This window comes from Podarcis cretensis (assembly GCF_951804945.1).
Source record: "Podarcis cretensis genome assembly, chromosome: 1".
In the NCBI taxonomy this organism is placed as follows: Eukaryota; Metazoa; Chordata; class Lepidosauria; order Squamata; family Lacertidae; genus Podarcis; species Podarcis cretensis.
Window position 1 is genome coordinate 46,782,390 of NC_137170.1, and position 19,904 is coordinate 46,802,293.

The 19,904-nt window shown below is 44.5% G+C and overlaps 1 protein-coding gene across 2 annotated transcripts in view; it reads left to right on the forward strand.

Annotated features, from left to right (window-relative positions):
• The window catches only part of MIDEAS (mitotic deacetylase associated SANT domain protein), an 84,999-nt gene that overhangs the window by 42,211 nt on the left and 22,884 nt on the right, over positions 1-19,904 (forward strand). For both annotated transcript variants that reach the window (XM_079989902.1, XM_079989901.1), the window contains exons 2-5: positions 11,300-13,057; positions 16,077-16,388; positions 18,114-18,459; positions 19,154-19,220. In XM_079989902.1, the coding sequence (XP_079846028.1) occupies positions 11,507-13,057; positions 16,077-16,388; positions 18,114-18,459; positions 19,154-19,220 (2,276 nt within the window). In that variant the 5' untranslated portion in view covers positions 11,300-11,506. The remainder of the gene's footprint in view (positions 1-11,299; positions 13,058-16,076; positions 16,389-18,113; positions 18,460-19,153; positions 19,221-19,904) is intronic.

Consider the following 19,904-nt stretch of genomic DNA (forward strand, 5'->3'; position numbering starts at 1 on the left):
AAAACTGGAAGTCAAAAGAGTGGAATCTCTTGGGAGAAGACAACCTCCTGGGAAGAATCCATTCATTGGAATGGTCGATAGAGCAACATTGCTCAGGTTAAAGCGGTACAGGTATTTTAACCAAATCCTGATGTAGATTATCTAACAAACAAAAACAAAACGGAACTTGAAGGCAAAACTAATAGCTGCATGTGAATTTTATTACAGTCTTGTAAATAAGTCACAAAGGTTATTATCCCAGGGATTACTTTTTATTATCCTCCCTAACCGCGCATACTGTTTAGGGCACATCGTTGCTCTGAAAATCAAAAGCAGACGCTTCTCTAGCTCATGAATGCTGCCTGGCAGTGGTTCTTACTAGGCCACAAGTAAGTGAGTGACCCTTTACCTGCTCGACTGATTTCAGATGCTATTTCAGATGCTACCACAGTCTTTTGGGGACGGGGAGAGCTGAAAACAGAGACAGTCTCCTGTGATCTTGCCTAGAGAGTTTTATTCAGCGTCAAAGTGTTGAGATAGATGGAGCAGCAATGCATGATACTTGCAGCACGTTCCTGTCTGCGTCCACCCAGAATTAAGCCACGTTGAGTTTTAAAGGGTCTTGCTCCAGATAAGTGGATACAGGATTGCAGCCTTAATCTAGCACACTGCTTTTGATAAAGTGTTCTTAAAGGAAGAGGCCCTGTTCCTTAGCAAAGAACCCGGTTTAAGGGCTGCAGTGCAGTTCAGTTTCCTGTGAGTTAGCTCAGTTGAACACTATGGAAATGTGCCTAGAATTGCACTGCAAAGGTCTGCATAACTATGTGCCTGCTTGTGATTCCAGATATAAGTGAGATAGCAGATGCCATTGAGTAGAAGGCAGAACTCGTGCACGAGGCTCTCAACAGATGGGTAGGCAAATGGGAGTTTAATGTTACTAGATGTGAGGTCATGAACTTGGCATTTGAAGTAGAACAGATATGCCGGCTAAATAGAAAGTGATATTTGAAAGGAAGAGGAATAGTTAATTTTTCAGAACAATCTTTTAAAGATCTTTAAAGAAGTATTGTACAAGGCAATTAATGTGAAGGGAATGCTGTTGAAATTGTCAACTTCTCACACAGATTCTGATGAAAATTAGGAAATCAGGCAGGCTAAGTTTCAGATGGCAGCTTAAAGTGGCTTTATTTCAGGAGGCCTATACATCGTAAATGTTTTGTTCTTGTATATTTTAATAAATGTTTGAAGTTTTGTATATTGAATTCTTGCTTGTTTGTGAACCGCTTTTAGACCCAGGTGTGGGGGAAAGTGGGGTATGCTTTAAAATAATAATAATAATAATAATAATATAGCAGCAAGCCACAAGTAAATAAGCTACTCAGGCAGAGGTCTAAGCTGAAGACTGGAAATGAAGGTGTCTGGTGGGCTTATTGCAGAGACTATTTCACACCATAGGGGCCACTTCTGAAAAGACTTCACTTTGTGTTTTGGTAGGTAGGGCATGTAGCAGTGCCTGCCCAGGTGACCTGAGGGAACAAATAAACTTGTGTGAGAGAAGCTCCTTCAGGTCACAGCAGTTGTGTCAGGTGAGGAGCACTTTGTTCTTGCCATGTGGTTCATGATCACAGTTGCAAAAACTGGCTAGCTTGTGTACAGGACTACAGTTTTTCTTGTGACTAAGCCCATTGAACTCTGTAGGAAAGCAATTCATCTGCATGTATCTCAATAAATCCTTAACAGCAACCCATTGAGGCAGGTCAGGATTTTCCCGATATGACAGATTAAGGTTGGGTGGCAGTGGCTTGCCTAATTCCACCCAGTACATATCTGATGAGAGGTGAACCAGGAACTTCCTGATTTGCAGCTCATTCTTTTATTTAATATGTTGTAATCCTACCCTTCTTCCAAGGAGCTAAGGATGGTGTATTTATTTTTATCTGTGTAAAATATTTCTAGGCTGTCTTTCTGGGCAATGCCTGTCTGAGGCAGTTTGCAAAAATTAAAAAATGTCAACAATGCAACAACCATCAAACCATCAAATTCCTTCCCTCCACTCTGAGAACAGTCCATAAAATATTCAGCCAGCCAATTAAAGCACTATCCACAGCATGAGATACCACAGTCCAGGCCATAAAACAACAGTCAGGAATAAGACAATCAGAAGAGTATACAGCAAATTTAAGAGGTATGTTAGGAAGATGGTTGTATAGGGTGACCTGGTGAGCTTCGTGAATTATTTGAAGCCAGATCTATCCTGTCTGATCCAGCATTTGCATCCACTTGGCTGTCTGTGGCTATGTTACAGTAGCTCATTGAACTTCTAAAGATGTTTAGAGATGGTGGTCACATTATTTTTTTTACGTTCCTGTTTAAATTTTACTGTATTTTCTAAAAAGATGTTGCATCAGGAACCCTTTGGTTTGTGCTTTTGAAGCTCTTATACTAGGTTTTTGGTTGGGGGGGGGGGTTGTCACCCAGGGAACTACCTTGGAGAGATGCCACAATTTCCTTGGCCTAAAATGAGGCAGATATCATTTTCTACCAATTTTTTTAAAAATAATGTGGGCAAGAAGTAATTTGTTCTTTGTAGATTAGTTATAAAAGTTTGTTTCCAAAGAGCTGGTTTTGATTTACTTCTGAAGGACTTGCGCAACCCTAGGGGGATTTTTTGCTTTGAACATCTGTTGCTCCGGTGCCATAGTGCAAAGTGTTCTTTAAAAAAAACCCTCCATTTTTGAAAAGGCTGAAAACATGGCAGCACAAATTAAAATTATTATTATTTTTTATATGAACCAGAATGAAGGCATCAAGTTGGACTGGAAATTTGGAACACACTTACAAAAGTATTATTTTTAATGTGCAGATATGAGGACACAGTTGATGAGATATCAGAGTTCTGTAGATTGGTGGAATCTATTTTACAACTGGGGAAACAATAATTTCTTTAAGGCCTTCACAGTTTGCAAAGATATGAATGAGTCACAGTGAGCCCTGGTCTCCCACGCTCCCCACTTTCTTTCTCCTCTTTTGCAAGGGGATGATCAAAAGCTTACAGTTGTGTTTAACCACAGTTTGTTGTGTTGCCTGGACTATGATTGGCTTCAAACAAGCCAACTTCAGACTAAAGTTACTGAAGCTGGCTTGTTTAAACTAACCATAGAAAAGATTAACCACAGTTCCATGTCTGGAAGGAATAGCAATATGTGCTTCTTCAAAAGTGTTATCTTCTGAATTATTCCTTGACAATGTGGGAGGAGGAGTAAGCGAGTAGGAAGGAGTGGGTGAGCCCAAGGCTCATTGCCGCTCATTCAGGTCATACTAAACTGGTTTAGTGCGACATGCAAGTGCGGGCATTGAGCACAGAGCATGAATTGAACTTTGATCCAAAGTAAAACACTCCTGACCCACATGAACTCTTATTAGTCCTTTATGTCCAAAGGAGGCAATCACATTAACATGAGTTGCTACCTCTTGAGATTAATAAATTGTCCTCCATCCATAATGCTCAACCTATTTATTTGAGGAACAAAATGAATGCTATCATTCTGGCTACTTGGAGGAAAGAAAGGATTCCACCCCTCCCAGAATATATTTTCCCAACCAATTTCCTTAACGTTTTCTTATATGACCCAAACTGTTGTTCTGGCTTGCGTATGAGTGTAATTGTGTGTACACAAACGAACCTTCACCCCTGGTATCCCCACTCCACTCACAAATCTTGCAAAAAAATTTTATATGAAACTTAAAGTACCTCAGGGAGAGAGTGAGCATTTCAGTAATGTATGATATCATTGGCTGACCTAAGATTGCTTACTCTTTTGACAACATCATGACTCTTGTGTTAAATACTTTAAAAAAAATAATAACTTGGTCTAATGATGGCAGTGATGTCATCAGGAGTTGCCCAGACTTCAAAGAGGATAACTGAGTCCTTAGTAGAGGCTAAATGAAAATGGAAGACTGATTTCTAGGAGACTTGGCTAAGCTTTAAGGCTGGATGATTGACCACAAAGTTTCTGGTTTGGCCAAAGCTGTAATTCTAAGAAACTGAATTCTGTCATCATAAAAAACAAAGCTGTCTCCTGAGGACAGGAGAGGAGAACATGAAGCACCAAAACATATTCCATTGCTTGCCCTAGGGGGCGGGGGGGGGGGGAGTAATTCCAGGTCACTGCAAGGAGGATGGATTTTGTATTGAAATGTTCAAGTGAGGGAATTAATGGAGTGCAGAGTCTGAGGTCAATATACTTGGTGGAGGAAACAGAAGATGAGTTTGCAGATGACTAATGATTATGCCTAATTTTTCTATGATACTGCGGGGTTGGCTTGCCACTCTTCTGAGAAATCAAACTCCTGCTTTGTTTTGCAATCAGTTATTGCCAGCATGTTGCTTTCTGCTCCAGCGTCACATGCAGCCTTGTTTACTGCTTTTAGCAACGCCACGAAAAGCAAGAAGTGAAAGGGGCATGTACGGAAGGATAGAACCTTTCGCAGGCCTCTTACATGAGTCCCAGTGGCATTTGTTTTAAGTCCTGTAAAAGAAGAATTGTTCTCTTGTGGTTCTTTCTCCTGCTAGGGTTTCATAAACATAAGTAGGTTGTGTATCAGTTGCATTTTTAAAAGCAGAATTTTTTCCATCTCTCGGGATCCCGTTTCTCTCCCGGAGATATTTTTGTGCTGTCTGGAGGGGAGTGGAAAAATGAGCTGAGAGCATTTTATACTTGTTGAAGGAACGCCCTGGCTCTGTAATGCTGGATTGCAGGATTCCACTGCTGGCAGCCGGTGTGGAGAGGGAGGGAGAGAGAACAGTAAGCGTGAATGGATGAGGAAATGAGTCAGTAAAATGCAGGCCCATGATCCACATGCAAGGAAGTAGAGTCGGCCTAGAAGGTAAAAGTTGCAGAACAGCCCCCCCCCCCAGTGCTTGCCACATCCCCCCTTCTTTTTAACAACCCTATTTGCATGCTACTTTCCCTTCTTCACATCTCTACCTTTTAAGCTGTCTTACGTCTTTGACAAGGGACGCAGGTGGCGCTGTGGGTTAAAGCCTCAGCGCCTAGGGCTTGCCGATCGAAAGGTCGGGCGGTTCGAATCCCTGCGGCGGGGTGCGCTCCTGCTGCTCGGTCCCAGCGCCTGCCAACCTAGCAGTTCGAAAGCACCTCCGGGTGCAAGTAGATAAATAGGGACCGCTTACCAGCGGGAAGGTAAACGGCGTTTCCGTGTGCGGCTCTGGCTCTGGCTCTGGCCAGAGCAGCGATGTCACGCTGGCCACGTGACCCCGAAGTGTCTCCGGACAGCGCTGGCCCCTGGCCTCTTAAGTGAGATGGGCGCACAACCCCAGAGTCTGTCAAGACTGGCCCGTACGGGCAGGGGTACCTTTACCTTTACTTACGTCTTTGACAAGGCTCTGCCAACAGGAGTTTAAGACAGAAATGCACATTATTTTTCAAATACGTAAAAGTAAATTAATTGTGCAGAGAGGCGCTGGTGGAGTTGAATGCAGGCCTGTGAATACACACTAAGCAAATACACACTTTTGAGGAGCAAGACTCTCCACACCAGCCAGTTAACCAGGCAGGGAAGTCGGGGTGAAGGGCTAATGGTTCTTACTCTCCACTGATGCACACAAATGGCTACGTGTGTGTGGCTAGGTGAACTCCTGAAAATATATATGGACAAATAACTTCTGCTGACGTATTTGCAAGTGCAGATAAATACAAGTCAGCCAACAGTCCACATTGGGGATCTGCTGATCAGATAAAACAAATTGCAGTACGATAAACTTTTGCCACATAATAAATGCCAGATACTGACATTGCAGTTGTGTGCCAGATACTGACATTTGCATTGTTTCCCAGTAGTTTCTGTGTCTCTCCGAATCCTCAGGATGTATTATTGGAGGAGCTGATGTCAACTATGAGTTCTGTATTGAGATGTGTTAGGTGTAGAATTCTGAATCATTACTATGTTCTCAGGTGGTTTCCTAGCTAATGTTGATTTCAGCTTTTCCAAGAGCATTATCTAGTCTCCTCTCTGCGCAACCAGTTATTTTATTTGCCTTCAGATAGGGATACTTTTTATATGTTACTTCACTTGTACTGCAGAAAAGGGAAGGGTGATATTTCCGTTTCCTCATGTGGCCCTGCAGGTGTTGGAAATAATGTTAAAATCCAGGTTGTTAATTGGTGACAAGTCATTGGTGACTAGGGTTGGCTTTAATCTTAATTAATCTTAATGTGCGTGCAAGATGTTTGGCTAAGTGTCAGTTATTGCTATGAGAGTGGAGACAATTCATAAGGCGGGAAATAGCTGATTGACTAATACCTCTGCTTTATTATCAGTCTTTGGAAGTCAAACCCACCTGGCACCAGAATGTATTGCTATCCCACAGAAAATAATTTTTCTATCCCTATTTTCTCTGTTCTTTATGAAGCAAGCTGCTTGTTTATGTTATCTAGCAATGGTATTTAGTATTCTTGTGTCTTAGCTGGTAAGCTTCCTGGTATGATTCATCACGCTCTTTTTAATTGCCTTGACTTTGTAACATCACAATCCATCAGAGAGCTTTTTTTAAACTTTTAAAATTGTGAATATTGTTTCATTATATCTTTGCCCAATTTTACAACAGTTTTTGTACGCTGCAGTTGGCACTTGAGTTTTTCGGTGGTTTGAGGGTACGGCAAACTGTGTCTGTGACAAAACTCTGTTTGGCATTTCTGGTTGTGATATTTTGGGGAGCAAATAAAGGAACTGATCCTTTTTTCTGTCTGCACTTAGGTACTTTCCTTCACCTTCCTCCTATTTACTGTATATTGCTCGATGCTGAAAGGTTACTTAAGAAAATATAGGATGCTTTTAAGCAGCTTCCCGTGGAATGGGAAGCAGTTAAACTGGGAAATTCCTGAGCAGAAATGACAGCATCGAATTTCTATGAAAGCCCCTTTGAAAAAAAGTGAGCAGATGTGGCCTTGCTTTCTAGAGAGCTCTGTTCCCAAGTGCAGTTTGACCATCCCTGCAGAAGCTTCTGGCTGCATCATCTTCTGCTCTCAGAGACATAGTTCATAGCAGTGGATCATTCACTGGATATCTGTCAGCTGGATATCTCATCAGCCCTTGTGTGTAAAGCATGCTGGGTTGGATTCAGAATCCCTGCGAGTTGAGCCCCCCTTGTTATCATAGAATCATAGAGTTGGAAGAGACCACAAGGGCCATCGAGTCCAACCCCCTGCCAAGCAGGAAACACCATCAGCACTCCTGACATATGGTTGTCAAGCCTCTGCTTAAAGACCTCCAAAGAAGGAGACTCCACCACATTCCTTGGCAGCAAATTCCACTGTCAAACAGCTCTTACTGTCAGGAAGTTCTTCCTAATGTTTAGGTGGAATCTTCTTTCTTGTAGTTTGGAACCATTGCTCCGTGTCCACTTCTCTGGAGCAGCAGAAAACAACCTTTCTCCCTCCTCTATGTGACATCCTTTTATATATTTGAACATGGCTATCATATCACCCCTTAACCTCCTCTTCTCCAGGCTAAACATGCCCAGCTCCCTTAGCCATTCCTCATAAGGCATCGTTTCCAGGCCTTTGACCATTTTGGTTGCTCTCCTCTGGACACGTTCCAGTTTGTCAGTGTCCTTCTTGAACTGTGGTGCCCAGAACTGGACACAGTACTCCAGGTGAGGTCTGACCAGAGCAGAATACAGTGGCACTATTACTTCCCTTGATCTAGATGCTATACTCCTATTGATGCAGCCCAGAATTGCATTGGCTTTTTTAGCTGTTGCGTCACACTGTTGGCTCATGTCAAGTTTGTGGTCAACCAAGACTCCTAGATCCTTTTCACATGTACTGCTTTCAAGCCAGGTGTCACCCATCTTGTATTTGTGCCTCTCATTTTTTTTGCCCAAGTGCAATACTTTACATTTCTCCCTGTTAAAATTCATCTTGTTTGTTTTGGCCCAGTTCTCTAATCTGTTAAGGTCATTTTGAAGTGTGATCCTGTCCTCTGGGGTGTTAGCCACCCCTCCCAGTTTGGTGTCATCTGCAAATTTGATCAGGATGCCCTTGAGTCCATCATCCAAGTCGTGGATAAAGATGTTGAATAAGACCGGGCCCAAGACAGAACCCTGTGGCACCCCACTAGTCACTCTTCTCCAGGATGAAGAGGAACCATTGATGAGCACCCTTTGGGTTCGGTCAGTCAGCCAGTTACAAATCCACTGAGTGGTAGCATAGTCAAGACCGCAATTTACCAGCTTCTTTACAAGAATATCATGGGGCACCTTGTCAAATGCCTTGCTGAAATCAAGGTAGGCTACATCCACTGCGTTCCCTTCATCTACCAGGCTTGTAATTCTGTCAAAAAACGAGATCAGGTTAGTCTGACATGACTTATTTTTCAGAAATCCATGCTGACTCTTGGTGATCACAGCATTCCTTTCTAGGTGCTCAGAGACTGTTTGCTTAATGATCTGCTCCAGAATCTTCCCTGGTATTGATGTCAGACTGACTGGGCGGTAATTATTTGGGTCCTCTCTTTTCCCCTTTTTGAAAATAGGGACAACATTTGCCCTCCTCCAGTCTGCCGGGACTTCACCTGTTCTCCAGGAATTCTCAAAGATGACTCCCAGTGGTTCTGAGATCACATCTGCCAGTTCTTTTAATACTCTTGGATGCAGTTCATCTGGCCCTGGAGACTTGAATACATCTAAACTAGCCAAGTATTCTTGTACTATCTCCTTAGTTATTCTGGGCTGTGTTTCCTCTGCTGAATCATTTGCTCCAAATTCTTCAGGTCGGGCATTGTTTTCTTTATCGGAGAAGACTGAGGCAAAGAAGGCATTGAGGAGTTCAGCCCTTTCTGTGTCCCCTGTTTGCATTTCACCATCTTCTCCTCTGAGTGACCCCACGGTTTCTTTGTTCTTCCTTTTGCTACGAACATACCCATAAAAGCCTTTTTTGTTGCTTTTAACCTCTCTAGCAAGCCTGAGTTCATTCTGTGCTTTAGCTTTTCTGACTTTGTGTCTACACGTGCTGGCTATTTGTTTGAATTCCTCTTTGGTGGTTTCCCCCCTTTTCCATTTTTTGTACACATCCTTTTTTAATCTTAACTCAGTTAAAAGTTCTTTAGATAGCCACCCTGGCTTCTTTAGGCACCTTCCATGTTTCCGTCTCATTGGTATTGCCTGAAGTTGTGCTTTTACTATCTCCCTCTTAACAAACTCCCAGCCATCATGAACTCCCTTTCCTTTTAGTATTACTGTCCATGGGATCTCACCCAGCACTTCCCTAAGTTTTAAGAAGTCGGCTTTCTTAAAGTCAAGAAATTGAGTCCTAGTATGCTTGGCTGCTCCTTTCCGCTGTATAGTAAACTTCAGAAGAGCATGATCACTCGCGCCTAATGATCCTTCCACTTCTACCCCACTAACCAGGTCATCAACATTGGTTAGGACCAGATCTAAAATGGCTGTTCCTCTTGTTGCTTCTCCCACTTTCTGGACAATGAAGTTGTCTGCAAGGCCAGTGAGGAATCTGTTTGACCTTGTTGGGAGGCGTCTGCTGGAAGGAAAGGGAGGAGGTGATCTTTGCAGATTCCTGGAACTCTTCCCCCCACTCCCACCCTGTGCCATATGAAAAGTTGCTGCAGCTGCTTGGGTGACCCTCCAGAGCAGTTGGTGGGGCAATGGGCATGCAGGAAGAAGGAGAATATGGTGGAAATTACCTCCTTCTCCATCCTCTTTTCGATCTCAGTCCCTTCTACAGATTGAAGCAGTCCTTCCATTTGCTGAAGGGACGCTCTGGAACCAACCTGTTAGTGCCTTCCTTTATGTTCAGGGGACTCTGCTGCTGCTTTAGCGTTGCAGATTGTAAGACTAGAGCAACCTTCCTTGCAAACTCATTTGCCTGACAATGCTCAAGGCGGTCTGTTTTGGAACAGAAGAACTGCCAGTGGGTGCACAGTAGCGTTTGTTGCAGGAGGGAGGAGCAGAACACTCCATCACATCCTGAAGTAGGATCTTAATTGGGAGCTAGGAGATTTTGGTGCAAAAAACCCCTACATCTGTGCAGGCTCTGAAAAAGGCTCCTTGGTAACCTCCTGATATTTATCGTACTGTACGTTTATATAGTGTTTCTGTGTGGTGAGTTATTTATACTTAACCTTAGTCTCTACCCAAGATATTATTTAGATCAATTATTACATTTTCTTTTTAAAAGCATCCCTTGTTAAGCTCGCCTCTGGTTCTCTGGTCATACCAGACCTAGACATGCCTTGGCAAACTGAACCATGCTATTTAAGTACGGGTCAAGAAAGGTTCATTGCTAGTAGTAGCCAGCAAATGAAGTTGGGCTATCTGTGTAATGCGACAATGCACTCTACTGAGTCACTGGAGAAGAGAACATTCTGCTTGCAGAAGAGGCACGGAATGCATCTAGTGCTTCTTTCTACAAAGCAAACATTTGTCTCTAGTTTCAAACAGGGTAATTTCATTTGGGCAGGATTGATGGTGCCTGGCTTACAGTATATGGGAACAGGCTTAAGATACGCTATGGAACACTTATTTGGTACGTTGATTTGTCAGACTTCTAAACAATTTTTTAAAAAAATGATGCTCCTCCACCTTAGGCGAGTGGAAGGATTGCAGAGTGTTCATATCGTGAACTGTAGACTCCTAGTCCATGAGCTCAAATCAGCTGGTCTACAAAAGAACTGCAGAACAGCCAGATATATCTGCACTTAGATTTGCACACTATTTTTATTTTTTCCAACAATGGGGATTGAGGCCAGGGTTAGATTATCAAAGAGGCAAGCAAGGCCCCAACCCAGGGACCGCAGTTTTAATAATACAGCACAATTTGCTTTTATTATGGCCATTTATAATCTGCCCTTCACCCAAATGTCCTGGGGGAAAACACATATACATTTAAAACCAAGAATTAATAATCTAAAACTAAACAAACTACAACATACACAAGTTAATTTGCAATGAAAACTAAAGGCAGGAGCAGCAAAACCAGGCACTCTGGTCTCACTGGAGCTTCTGCAGTGGAGTGCTCCAAGTCTGAGGTTGGCAGTCCCACATCCTTGGGCCAGAGGGGCATTGCCTTGTCTTGTGGAAGCACTTCTAGATCTGGTCCTGCCTTCTTGTCCGCTTTGGATTTGGAGTCCCCTTGAAGAAGGGGAATGTGGCTCCAAGTCCCTGATGGGGATAGATCGACTGGCTGAGTTTTTGAAAGCTTCACGCAACAGTGTTGAGATAACTGGCTATCCTTGACCTGAGTTGCAGGTGTTTAATTTTCTGCTTATTTCTTTTCTTTTCCAGGCGCCGAAGCTAAGCGGGCTGCCGAATAGAAAGAGGGCTGAAACTTGCCTCTTACATCTCTGCACGGACTAGACTTGAAGAGAGGAGAATTTCTTTTTTGCTGTCTTTATACTTACCCTCTCCTTTGTGCACAAGCACTAGCAATGGGTTGGCTGTTAATCTGAGATATCTTGTCTCTTCCTTATCCTTGGGAGGATAGACTGAACCATGAGTCTGCAGGCCCATCCAAAGTCTTCAAGCAAGAGGACTGGGAAGCGGATTGCCTTTTTCAACGAGGAAGAAGTTCAGCAGCAGCAGCAGCAGCAGCAGCAGCAACAACAACAGCAGCAGCAGCAGCAGCAGCAGCAGCAGCTGTTGCTTAAAGAAGGGCAGTACTTCAACCATGGGGGGAATGTGCCTTCTTCCCAGGGCATGGAGCTTTCCAAGCCAGGTGTATACGGGGGCGTCCACGGCAATGCTGCTTTGCTGAACTCTCTTTATCAGGATAGAGGCGATGCGAGGATGATCCCCCAGCAGCTGGCTGCTGCCAAGTGGCAGAACTCTCTGGTGGGGAACCGGTTAACAGAGCGCAGCGATGCCAGCTGGCAGCCTCAACCGGGAGGCTGGAATCACGGGATGGTTTATGGGGGTGCCCAGAAAGGGGGTCACCCCAATGCCAACATCCCAGGTTTCTTCAGCCACCAAGATCCCCTGAAGAGGAACCGGGAGAAAGGTGTGGTGGTGTCTCACCTGGACTTGTATGGAGATGCTGTGCAACAGATGATGTCTCATAAAGCCCAGTTAGAACAGCAAGCCCTGGTCAGGCAGCAAGCCCAGATTAATTCTTTTCAGCAAATGCAGAAGCAGCAGCAGCAACAACAGCAGCAGCAGCAGCAGAATCAGACCCACCCGTTGCAACCTTTCCAGCTTGCCTTTGGCCACCAGGGCCAGAAGCAGGGTCTCCCTGAACTGTTGCATGTCTTTCAGCAAGCTCCTCCTACTTCCAGCCCAGCCTTTACCACCCAGCAGAAGCAACAAGCTCTTCCACAGTTGCAGCTGTTTGAAAACTTTTATCCGCCGCAGCAGCAGCAGCAGCAGCAGCACCATCAGCAGCAGCAGCAGCAGGCGGCTGTGCAAGGCTTTGGCATGCAGCAACCTGCATCTGTCACACAGCCTCATGGGGCAGGGCCACCCCAGCCTCCTCAGCATCATATGGTTTCCCATCAGTTCCACCCGGTTACCGAGCGGAACCAGGAGCTGCTGAAGGCGCTGACGGAGCCAAATCCACAGACTGTCCTTCCCCAGGCCCAGATCCCTCTCCCAAGGAGATCACGGAGGCTTTCCAAGGAAGGTGTCCTGCCAGCGTCTTCGGCAGAGGAAGCTTTGGCATCCAAGCCAGCTGAGGAGTATTCTGGCGGTGTGTTGCCCCATCACTGGCAACCGCAGCAGCACCCAGAAGTCCAGTTTCGACACCAGCCCGAAGCGTTCAGTCACAACAAGGAGATCTATTTGCAACCTGGCAGAGCGGAGCTGGAGCATGGGGAGATGCCAGCTGGCGCCCAGCCCGAAGCGGAGAAAGCGGGCGTGTATGAGAACGCCAGGCAGGCAGAAAAGCCGGTGGGTGCCACGGAGGGCCTCGGCCAGAGAGCCAACGACTTTGGTGGGGTCAGAGGCGGCGTCATCCAGAGCACGCGGAGGAGACGGCGTGTTTCTCAGGAAGCCAATTTGCTAACCCTGGCTCAGAAGGCTGTGGAGTTGGCTTCTCTTCAGAATCTCAAAGTAAGTGGCATTTCCTGACTAGCACCATGACTACTGCTTCACTTCACGGGATGCAACACCTTAAAAATGTTAGCAGACATTTGTCCACTTAGAAAGCATAATCCCAGCTTGTAAATAATAATAATAATAGTAGTAGTAGTCGTCAGCAAATTGCTTCTTCTTCTTCTTTTGAAGAGCATAGGACTTACAAGTGTAGTTTCTGGGGAACAGGTAATTCTTACCCTGTTCGTTGCATTTTGCTCTGAAGATGTTGGGCGGTACTCAACAAAGTTTTACCTGGAGTAAATCCATTGAAATCAATGAACATGACTTAAGTTAGGACAATTAATTTCAGTACATCTGCTCTGAGTGAAATGTAGCTGAATACTGCCTGTTAACGTCTCTAATGTCCTGGAACCAAGTTTACCAATTGTTAACATCACAGCCAGGTACAAGGCTTTCTGCACTTAACTGCATCATTTGGAAAACAAACACAAAGCACCTTCTCTCTCTCTCTCTCTCTCTCTCTCTCTGTGTGTGTGTGTGTGTGTGTGTGTGTGTGTGTGTCTGCATGTGCTATGCTTTTGGCCTTATTTTTGGTTCCCTCTTCCTCTCTAGCAAACATCTCCGACAACTGAATAAAGAGAGAGCAAATGCTAGCTCCGTCTCCCAGTAGTCAGGCTAGCTTTGCCACTCCCTTCCGTGGAATGGGATAAGGCTGTAAAATGAAGAGAAGGAATTGCGGTGTGACAGAACACTTATCTCTCTCTTTCCCCTCCTCCTGCCACAGTACTTAAGGAAGTCTCCAAAAGAAACTTTTGTAATGTCTGAACTTACATTTTTTTAAAGATGGGAATACATCAAGTGTATAGCCTGCTGAAACTGGAAACCTGTGGGGAATTTCAGCTAATAACTTCAGTAACTGAGAGGGTTTGAATGTGACTTTTAGCTGTCATATGACAATCAGTTAACTTTGAAGTGTGGATTCAAAGTAGTCTTGCACCCTCCCCATGCTAATAGTCATTGTGAATTAGTCCCATAGATTAGTAAAGAATTGGGAGGAAGCAATAGGATGCTTGGCCTGGATGGTGTAATTACTAGTGTGTTAGAATTGGACATGGGAGTTCGAGACTTGGTAGTACTCAGGAATCTGAAACAGTAATACAGCCAAGCTTGCCTTCTACCCTCTTGCCACAGAATATTCACTATCCGGATGGACCACCTATAGAATGCATAGTGATGTAGTTATGTTTGTGTGTGTTTTTAAATATCTGGCTAGAGCAAATACAGGGATGCGGGTGGCGCTGTGGGTTAAACCACAGAGCCTAGAGCTTGCTGATCAGAAGGTCGGTGGTTCGAATCCCCATGACGGGGTGAGCTCCCGTTGCTCGGTCCCTGCTGCTGCCAACCTAGCAGTTCGAAAGCACACAGTGCAAGTAGATAAATAGGTACCGCTCTGGTGGGAAGGTAAATGGCATTTCCGTGCATTGCTCTGGTTTGCCAGAAGCGGCTTAGTCATGCCACATGACCCGGAAGCTGTACACCGGCTCCCTCGGCCAATAAAGCAGGATGAGCGCCACAACCCCATAGTCGTCCACGACTGGGCCTAATGGTCAGGGGTCCCTTCACCTTTAGAGCAAATACAGTCGAGCAGTCATGTCCTCTGATAGGCCCCATTTCACCAAGAAGATTGTATCAGGAGAGATATTTCACCCTAGTAAAAGGGCATGAATCCAAAGAAGCCAACAGGAAATCAGATCTGATAGTTGGTAATGGGCACGGTATCTAGTGCTGCCCATGCACAAGCAAAACAGACTTCCGCTTATGCAAGAGGACTTGACCTCCCTGCAGGCCCTTGCACACTCTCAAAATCTGCTCTGGAAGGTGGGTGGGTAGGTGACTTGGGAGCAAATTTTGGCTGCACAGGGAAACGCAGGAAGATGGAATCCCATTGTGTGACCAGAAGTCTGCTCACACAACATTTGGATTACGCTCAGTAGCCTTATAAAAACATCTGTTTGAGTATGCAAAACAATCAACCTGAAGTTCTAGGAGGATAAATGCATTGGACTCCTGGATTGTGTATACAAGAGAGAGACCGCTGACTCCTTTTTCTTCTTCATTGCATGCCTTGGTGTCCTCTGTAGAAGATACTGCCATTATTTACTGCTTTCCCTTGCTGTAGTTCCAGACTCATAGACTTTCATGCAGCATCTCTCCTAAGTCAAAAAAATACCATACTTGTCTGTACTGGCAGTACCACTTTTAACCTGGGAGCAGTTGGATGCATGTGTGGTAAATCACATTTGAATTCCAAAGGGTTTAGCAGTGTATAGCAAGTTTGTTTGTTTTCAAAATTTATGCTCCACCAAAGGAGTTGCTCAAAATGGCTTACATATAAAAAGGCAAACAAACAACAACAACAAAAACAGCAATAAACCAATTTTTTTTAAAAAAAATTAGCAATAGAATAAATAATAATAATAATAATAATAATAATAATAATAATAATAATATCCCACCCTCCCCGGCCAGAGCTGGGCTCAGGGCGGCTAACACCGGTAAAATTACAATAAAACAAAAAACAAAAAAAAAATTTAAAATATAATTTAAAATGCAGCCTCATTTTAATAGTAGCCCATAAATCAAAACCATAAGGGGAAGGAGACATAAGGGTCAGACTGAGTCCAAACCAAAGGCCAGGCGGAACAGTGCTGTCTTGCAGGCCCTGCGGAAAGATGTCAAGTCCCACAGGGGCCAGTACTGAAAAGGCCCTGGCCCTAGTTGCGACCAATCTAACCACCTTGTGACTTGGGACCTCCAAGGTGTTGTCATTTGTGGACCTTAAGGTCCTCCGCAGGGCAAACCAGGAGAGGCGGTCCTGTAGGTACATGGGTAGAATCGAAATCTCTTATGTAACCTAACCTCTTGAGGCAGGGAGTTCCACATACGGGGCAGCACCACAGAGAAATCTATTGGCCATAGCTTATTGTAAGCTTATTCAGATACCTTAATGCTCACGTGACCTTTTTGTTCTAAGGAGCCAGAAACTTCAGAAGAAAGGAACAGGAGTGAGGCGGCAGTCACTGCACCCAGGAGTGTCGTAGAGTTTGCCGGTTCTTCACCAGCCCCGAAGAGAGCCCGGGAAGACAGCAGCCTCGTGCCTCTCATCATGCCCGTGTCTGTGCCTGTGAGGAGGCTGGACTCTCATGATATCGGTAGTGAGAAGGGAGAGGAAGGGAAGCCACAGCGGTTCGTGGCAAACGACCGAAGCTTCGCTGAAAGCAAACCTTCCGTAATTGTCACCAGGAGGAGGTCGAATCGCAATTTGAACATGGACGCGCCAACTCAGGTAGGTTTGTTTTTGGGATCCTGATTGTGGTCATGGGCAGTAAAGTGAATCTTACTGGGTCTTTTCTTGTTGGTTATTTGTGGCACCTTTCCCACAGAACAGGCTGCAGCTTACTGGTTCAGGTCATCCCTCTTGTTCTCTGCCACCGGCCTGGTTCTCATTGGGCTGGCCCAAGACTTTTTGGCACCTGAGGTGAACCACAAAATGGCACCCTCCACAGTGCCAGGGAAAAGGGGCTATTTTCTCCTTGTAGAAAATGTGTGAAGCAGACTTGTTAAGAAAAAAATAAATCAATTCTGGCTGTATCTGGTATTAAAATTGTGAAACCTCTCTGGCTGCTTTGACCATAGAAAGGAGAAGCAAAGGATATGAAAGCCAAGTCATCTTTGGTGGTAGGAATTTGATAGGTTGAATGAATAGCTTTCATTTGAGTGAGAGTGATTTCAAGGAGGTTTTATCATGTCAAGTATGTGGACTATTTTTGAATTGTATAGAAATTAATCTTTTTTGAGAGACTGTGAACGCTTATGTGTCGGAAGAGACCATAGAAAGCAAATGGAAATAATTGCACATGAGGACCTTACATCTTTTTTTCTACGTTTCTTCCTATGCAGGTGATTTTCCTAAATGTATGTCGGGCATGGTGATCTTGCATAAAACTTTCACTGTGCCTATAAGCATTGTGTGGTCACTAAGTAGTCACAGCTGGCATTTCCCCGTCTTATTTACTTGGGTTTTGATGGGGAAAATTATGCTTTTGTTGGCCTCATAAATGACTGGCAGAATACAATCTAACACGAAGAAAAGGTTTTCTGAGAGAGGCTTATCTGTGCTACATCGTCCAAGTCTAATGTCTTTACAAGGCCACATTGTGATGCTCACAGCTCCAACAAATTTTATTATTACATTTATCTCCCCCCCCCCCCCCCCCGGAGCTCAAGGTGACATGCATGTTTCCTTCCAGTTTGTTGAGAGGATAAAATAAGAGCAGGGAGGAGCCATGTATGCCACTTTGGGCTCTTGTGAGGAAAAGGGGGATATAACTACAATTTACAGTTGTACCTTGGTTCTCGAACGCCTTGGTACTCTTACGCCACAAACCCGGAAGTAAGTGTTCCGGTTTGCAAACATTTTTCGGAAGCCGAACGTCCAGCACAGCTTCCACTTGAGTGCAGGAAGCTCCTGCAGCCAATCGGAAGTCGTGCCTTGGTTTTCAAACAGTTTTGGGAGTCGAATGGACTCCCGGAACGGATTAAGTTCAAGAACCAAGGTACCATTGTATTTGTTTAAGGTAGGTTAGGCTAAGAAAAAGTAACTGGCTCAGGTCAGCCAGTTGTGGCTGAGTGGAAATTTGAACATTGGATTTGCCAGTCCCACTTCAATTTCACTCTGGATTGGCAAAAGCCGAGAAGTACAACTGGTTGTTAATTGATGGTGTGTCATTCTTGGATTGAATGCAATACTTTTGTGGTAGTCCTAATTAGAGCTTACGTATTTCAGGACAGAGAGCTTCCTTTTCCTGCTTTAAAGCACCATGAGTTGATGGTGCTATATACATAACAACAATACCCATATAAGTTAAAACAAGCACATACCAGTTAATGGAATGAGCTGGTGGAGCAGCCATGTTATTTCCATTTGGTTGATATTGATGTTTGTCGGGGTGTGTGTGTTAGATTGAAGTACTTTGAACTGTGTGAACCAAAACTTGTTTCCTTTTCATAGCATGAAGGCCCTGCTCCAAAAGAAGAAGTGGAAGGCTTTGCACGGAAACCGAAGCAGCGGCCCAGGCCAGAGCCTCTCTTCATACCACCAAAAGCTGGCACCTTCATTGCTCCTCCTGTCTATTCCAATATCACACCCTACCAGAGCCATTTGCGCTCACCTGTGCGCTTGGCAGATCACCCTTCTGACAGGAACTTTGAGCTACCTCCTTACACTCCCCCGCCAATACTTAGCCCAGTGCGAGAGGGTTCCGGACTTTATTTCAACGCCATCCTCTCTGCTAGTGGTAACTCAGTTCCACCTCCTATGACTCCTAAAAGTGCACACAGGACACTGCTCAGATCCAGTAAGTTCCCATGTATTGTCCTTTTGAGGGTAGAATGAGAGGAGGATCACAGCTGGAGGAAATAAATTATGACTCGGCTTTTTTTGTTTGCTTGTGGAAGATTGGACTGCATGCACCGTGATGACTTCTTAAATTAGAAAATGGTATCGGTACAGTGTATTGTTGCTGCATTTGAAAGAATGCTAGATAACAAAAAGATTTCATGGTAAAGATTAAGACCCACCCTTCTTATAGCCATATGTAACTTTCTCAAACAAAAAAATTTAGTTGACCTTATAAATAAGCCCATGAAGTTTACTAGCCTGCTAATAAGCTACTTTTCCATGCTGACTGTGAAGTAGGGAGAAGCCCTTTTTTCTGTTGCCAGCACAAGTTACTTGCCTCCTAGCAGACTACCTTAAAAAAGCAAGGGGGTGTTGCTAAGTGGTCTGATGGGGTAGAGCAATCAGCCCTCCATGCCCTTCAGCCAGCTGAGTTTCTGTGCTTTCCTTCCATACAGCAAGTGTGGAAACCCAGGAGACCAGCCAAGGAGAAATGGAGTGATCCACCCCTCCTCTACTAGCTCACCCACTCATCTGTATGTGGTTCTGAGTTACTGATGGCTACCTCACCAGTTGTTAAATGCAAGGCTGATAGCAGAGCATCCTTAAGTAGAAGCAGGGCCATGAATTAATTGTGTCATCTTGACTTGCAGATAGCGCAGAAGTCACCCCTCCTGTCCTTTCAGTAATGGGAGAGTGTACTCCTGTCAGCATTGAACCGTAAGTACTCAGTTGGGTGGGGGGGAAGCACAGTGCATCCACTGAGGTCCAGTGCTATTTTCCAAAAAAGTAGTTCTCTTAAAATGGCAATGGCACCCACCTGAGATGTGCCAGAACTGAGTTCCAGCGATTTCTGGCTGAAACAGAGCCCTGCCTATAACCAGTCCTGGTCAACAGCTGGTAGCCTTTGATAGCCTCCATGAATTTATCCAGTATTTTCTCCATTGAAACATTAAAAGCTCTTTCCGCATATTTCCTTTGACATTATTCTAATGACTCCCTTGCTGTTAATATATAGCATTCTGCAAAAGTGTGCAGCCATATATATATTGCATTCATCCTCCAAGCAGCTAGATCCCAGATGCAGTTGCATGCAGCAACGCATTTCAAGAAGGTAGCTGCTGACGCACATCTCCATCCATACCGCAACATGAATTGAAATACTTGGCTTGGAAGGTGGGAGGACTTCAGTCTTGTTCTTACTACAGCCCTGTGGTTCCTCAGTCGTTCAGTTCTCACTCTGCTCTCTGTGGCAGCAGCTACTGGACTCAAGACAATTCAAGCCAAAAAAAGAACAACCCCCCAAACACTGTGTCTTTATAGAAGCAATTTGTTTCCACCATCTGGTCTCAGAAACTTGTAATGAGTTGACAATTTTATGCGTGTGTTTTAATGGGAACACAC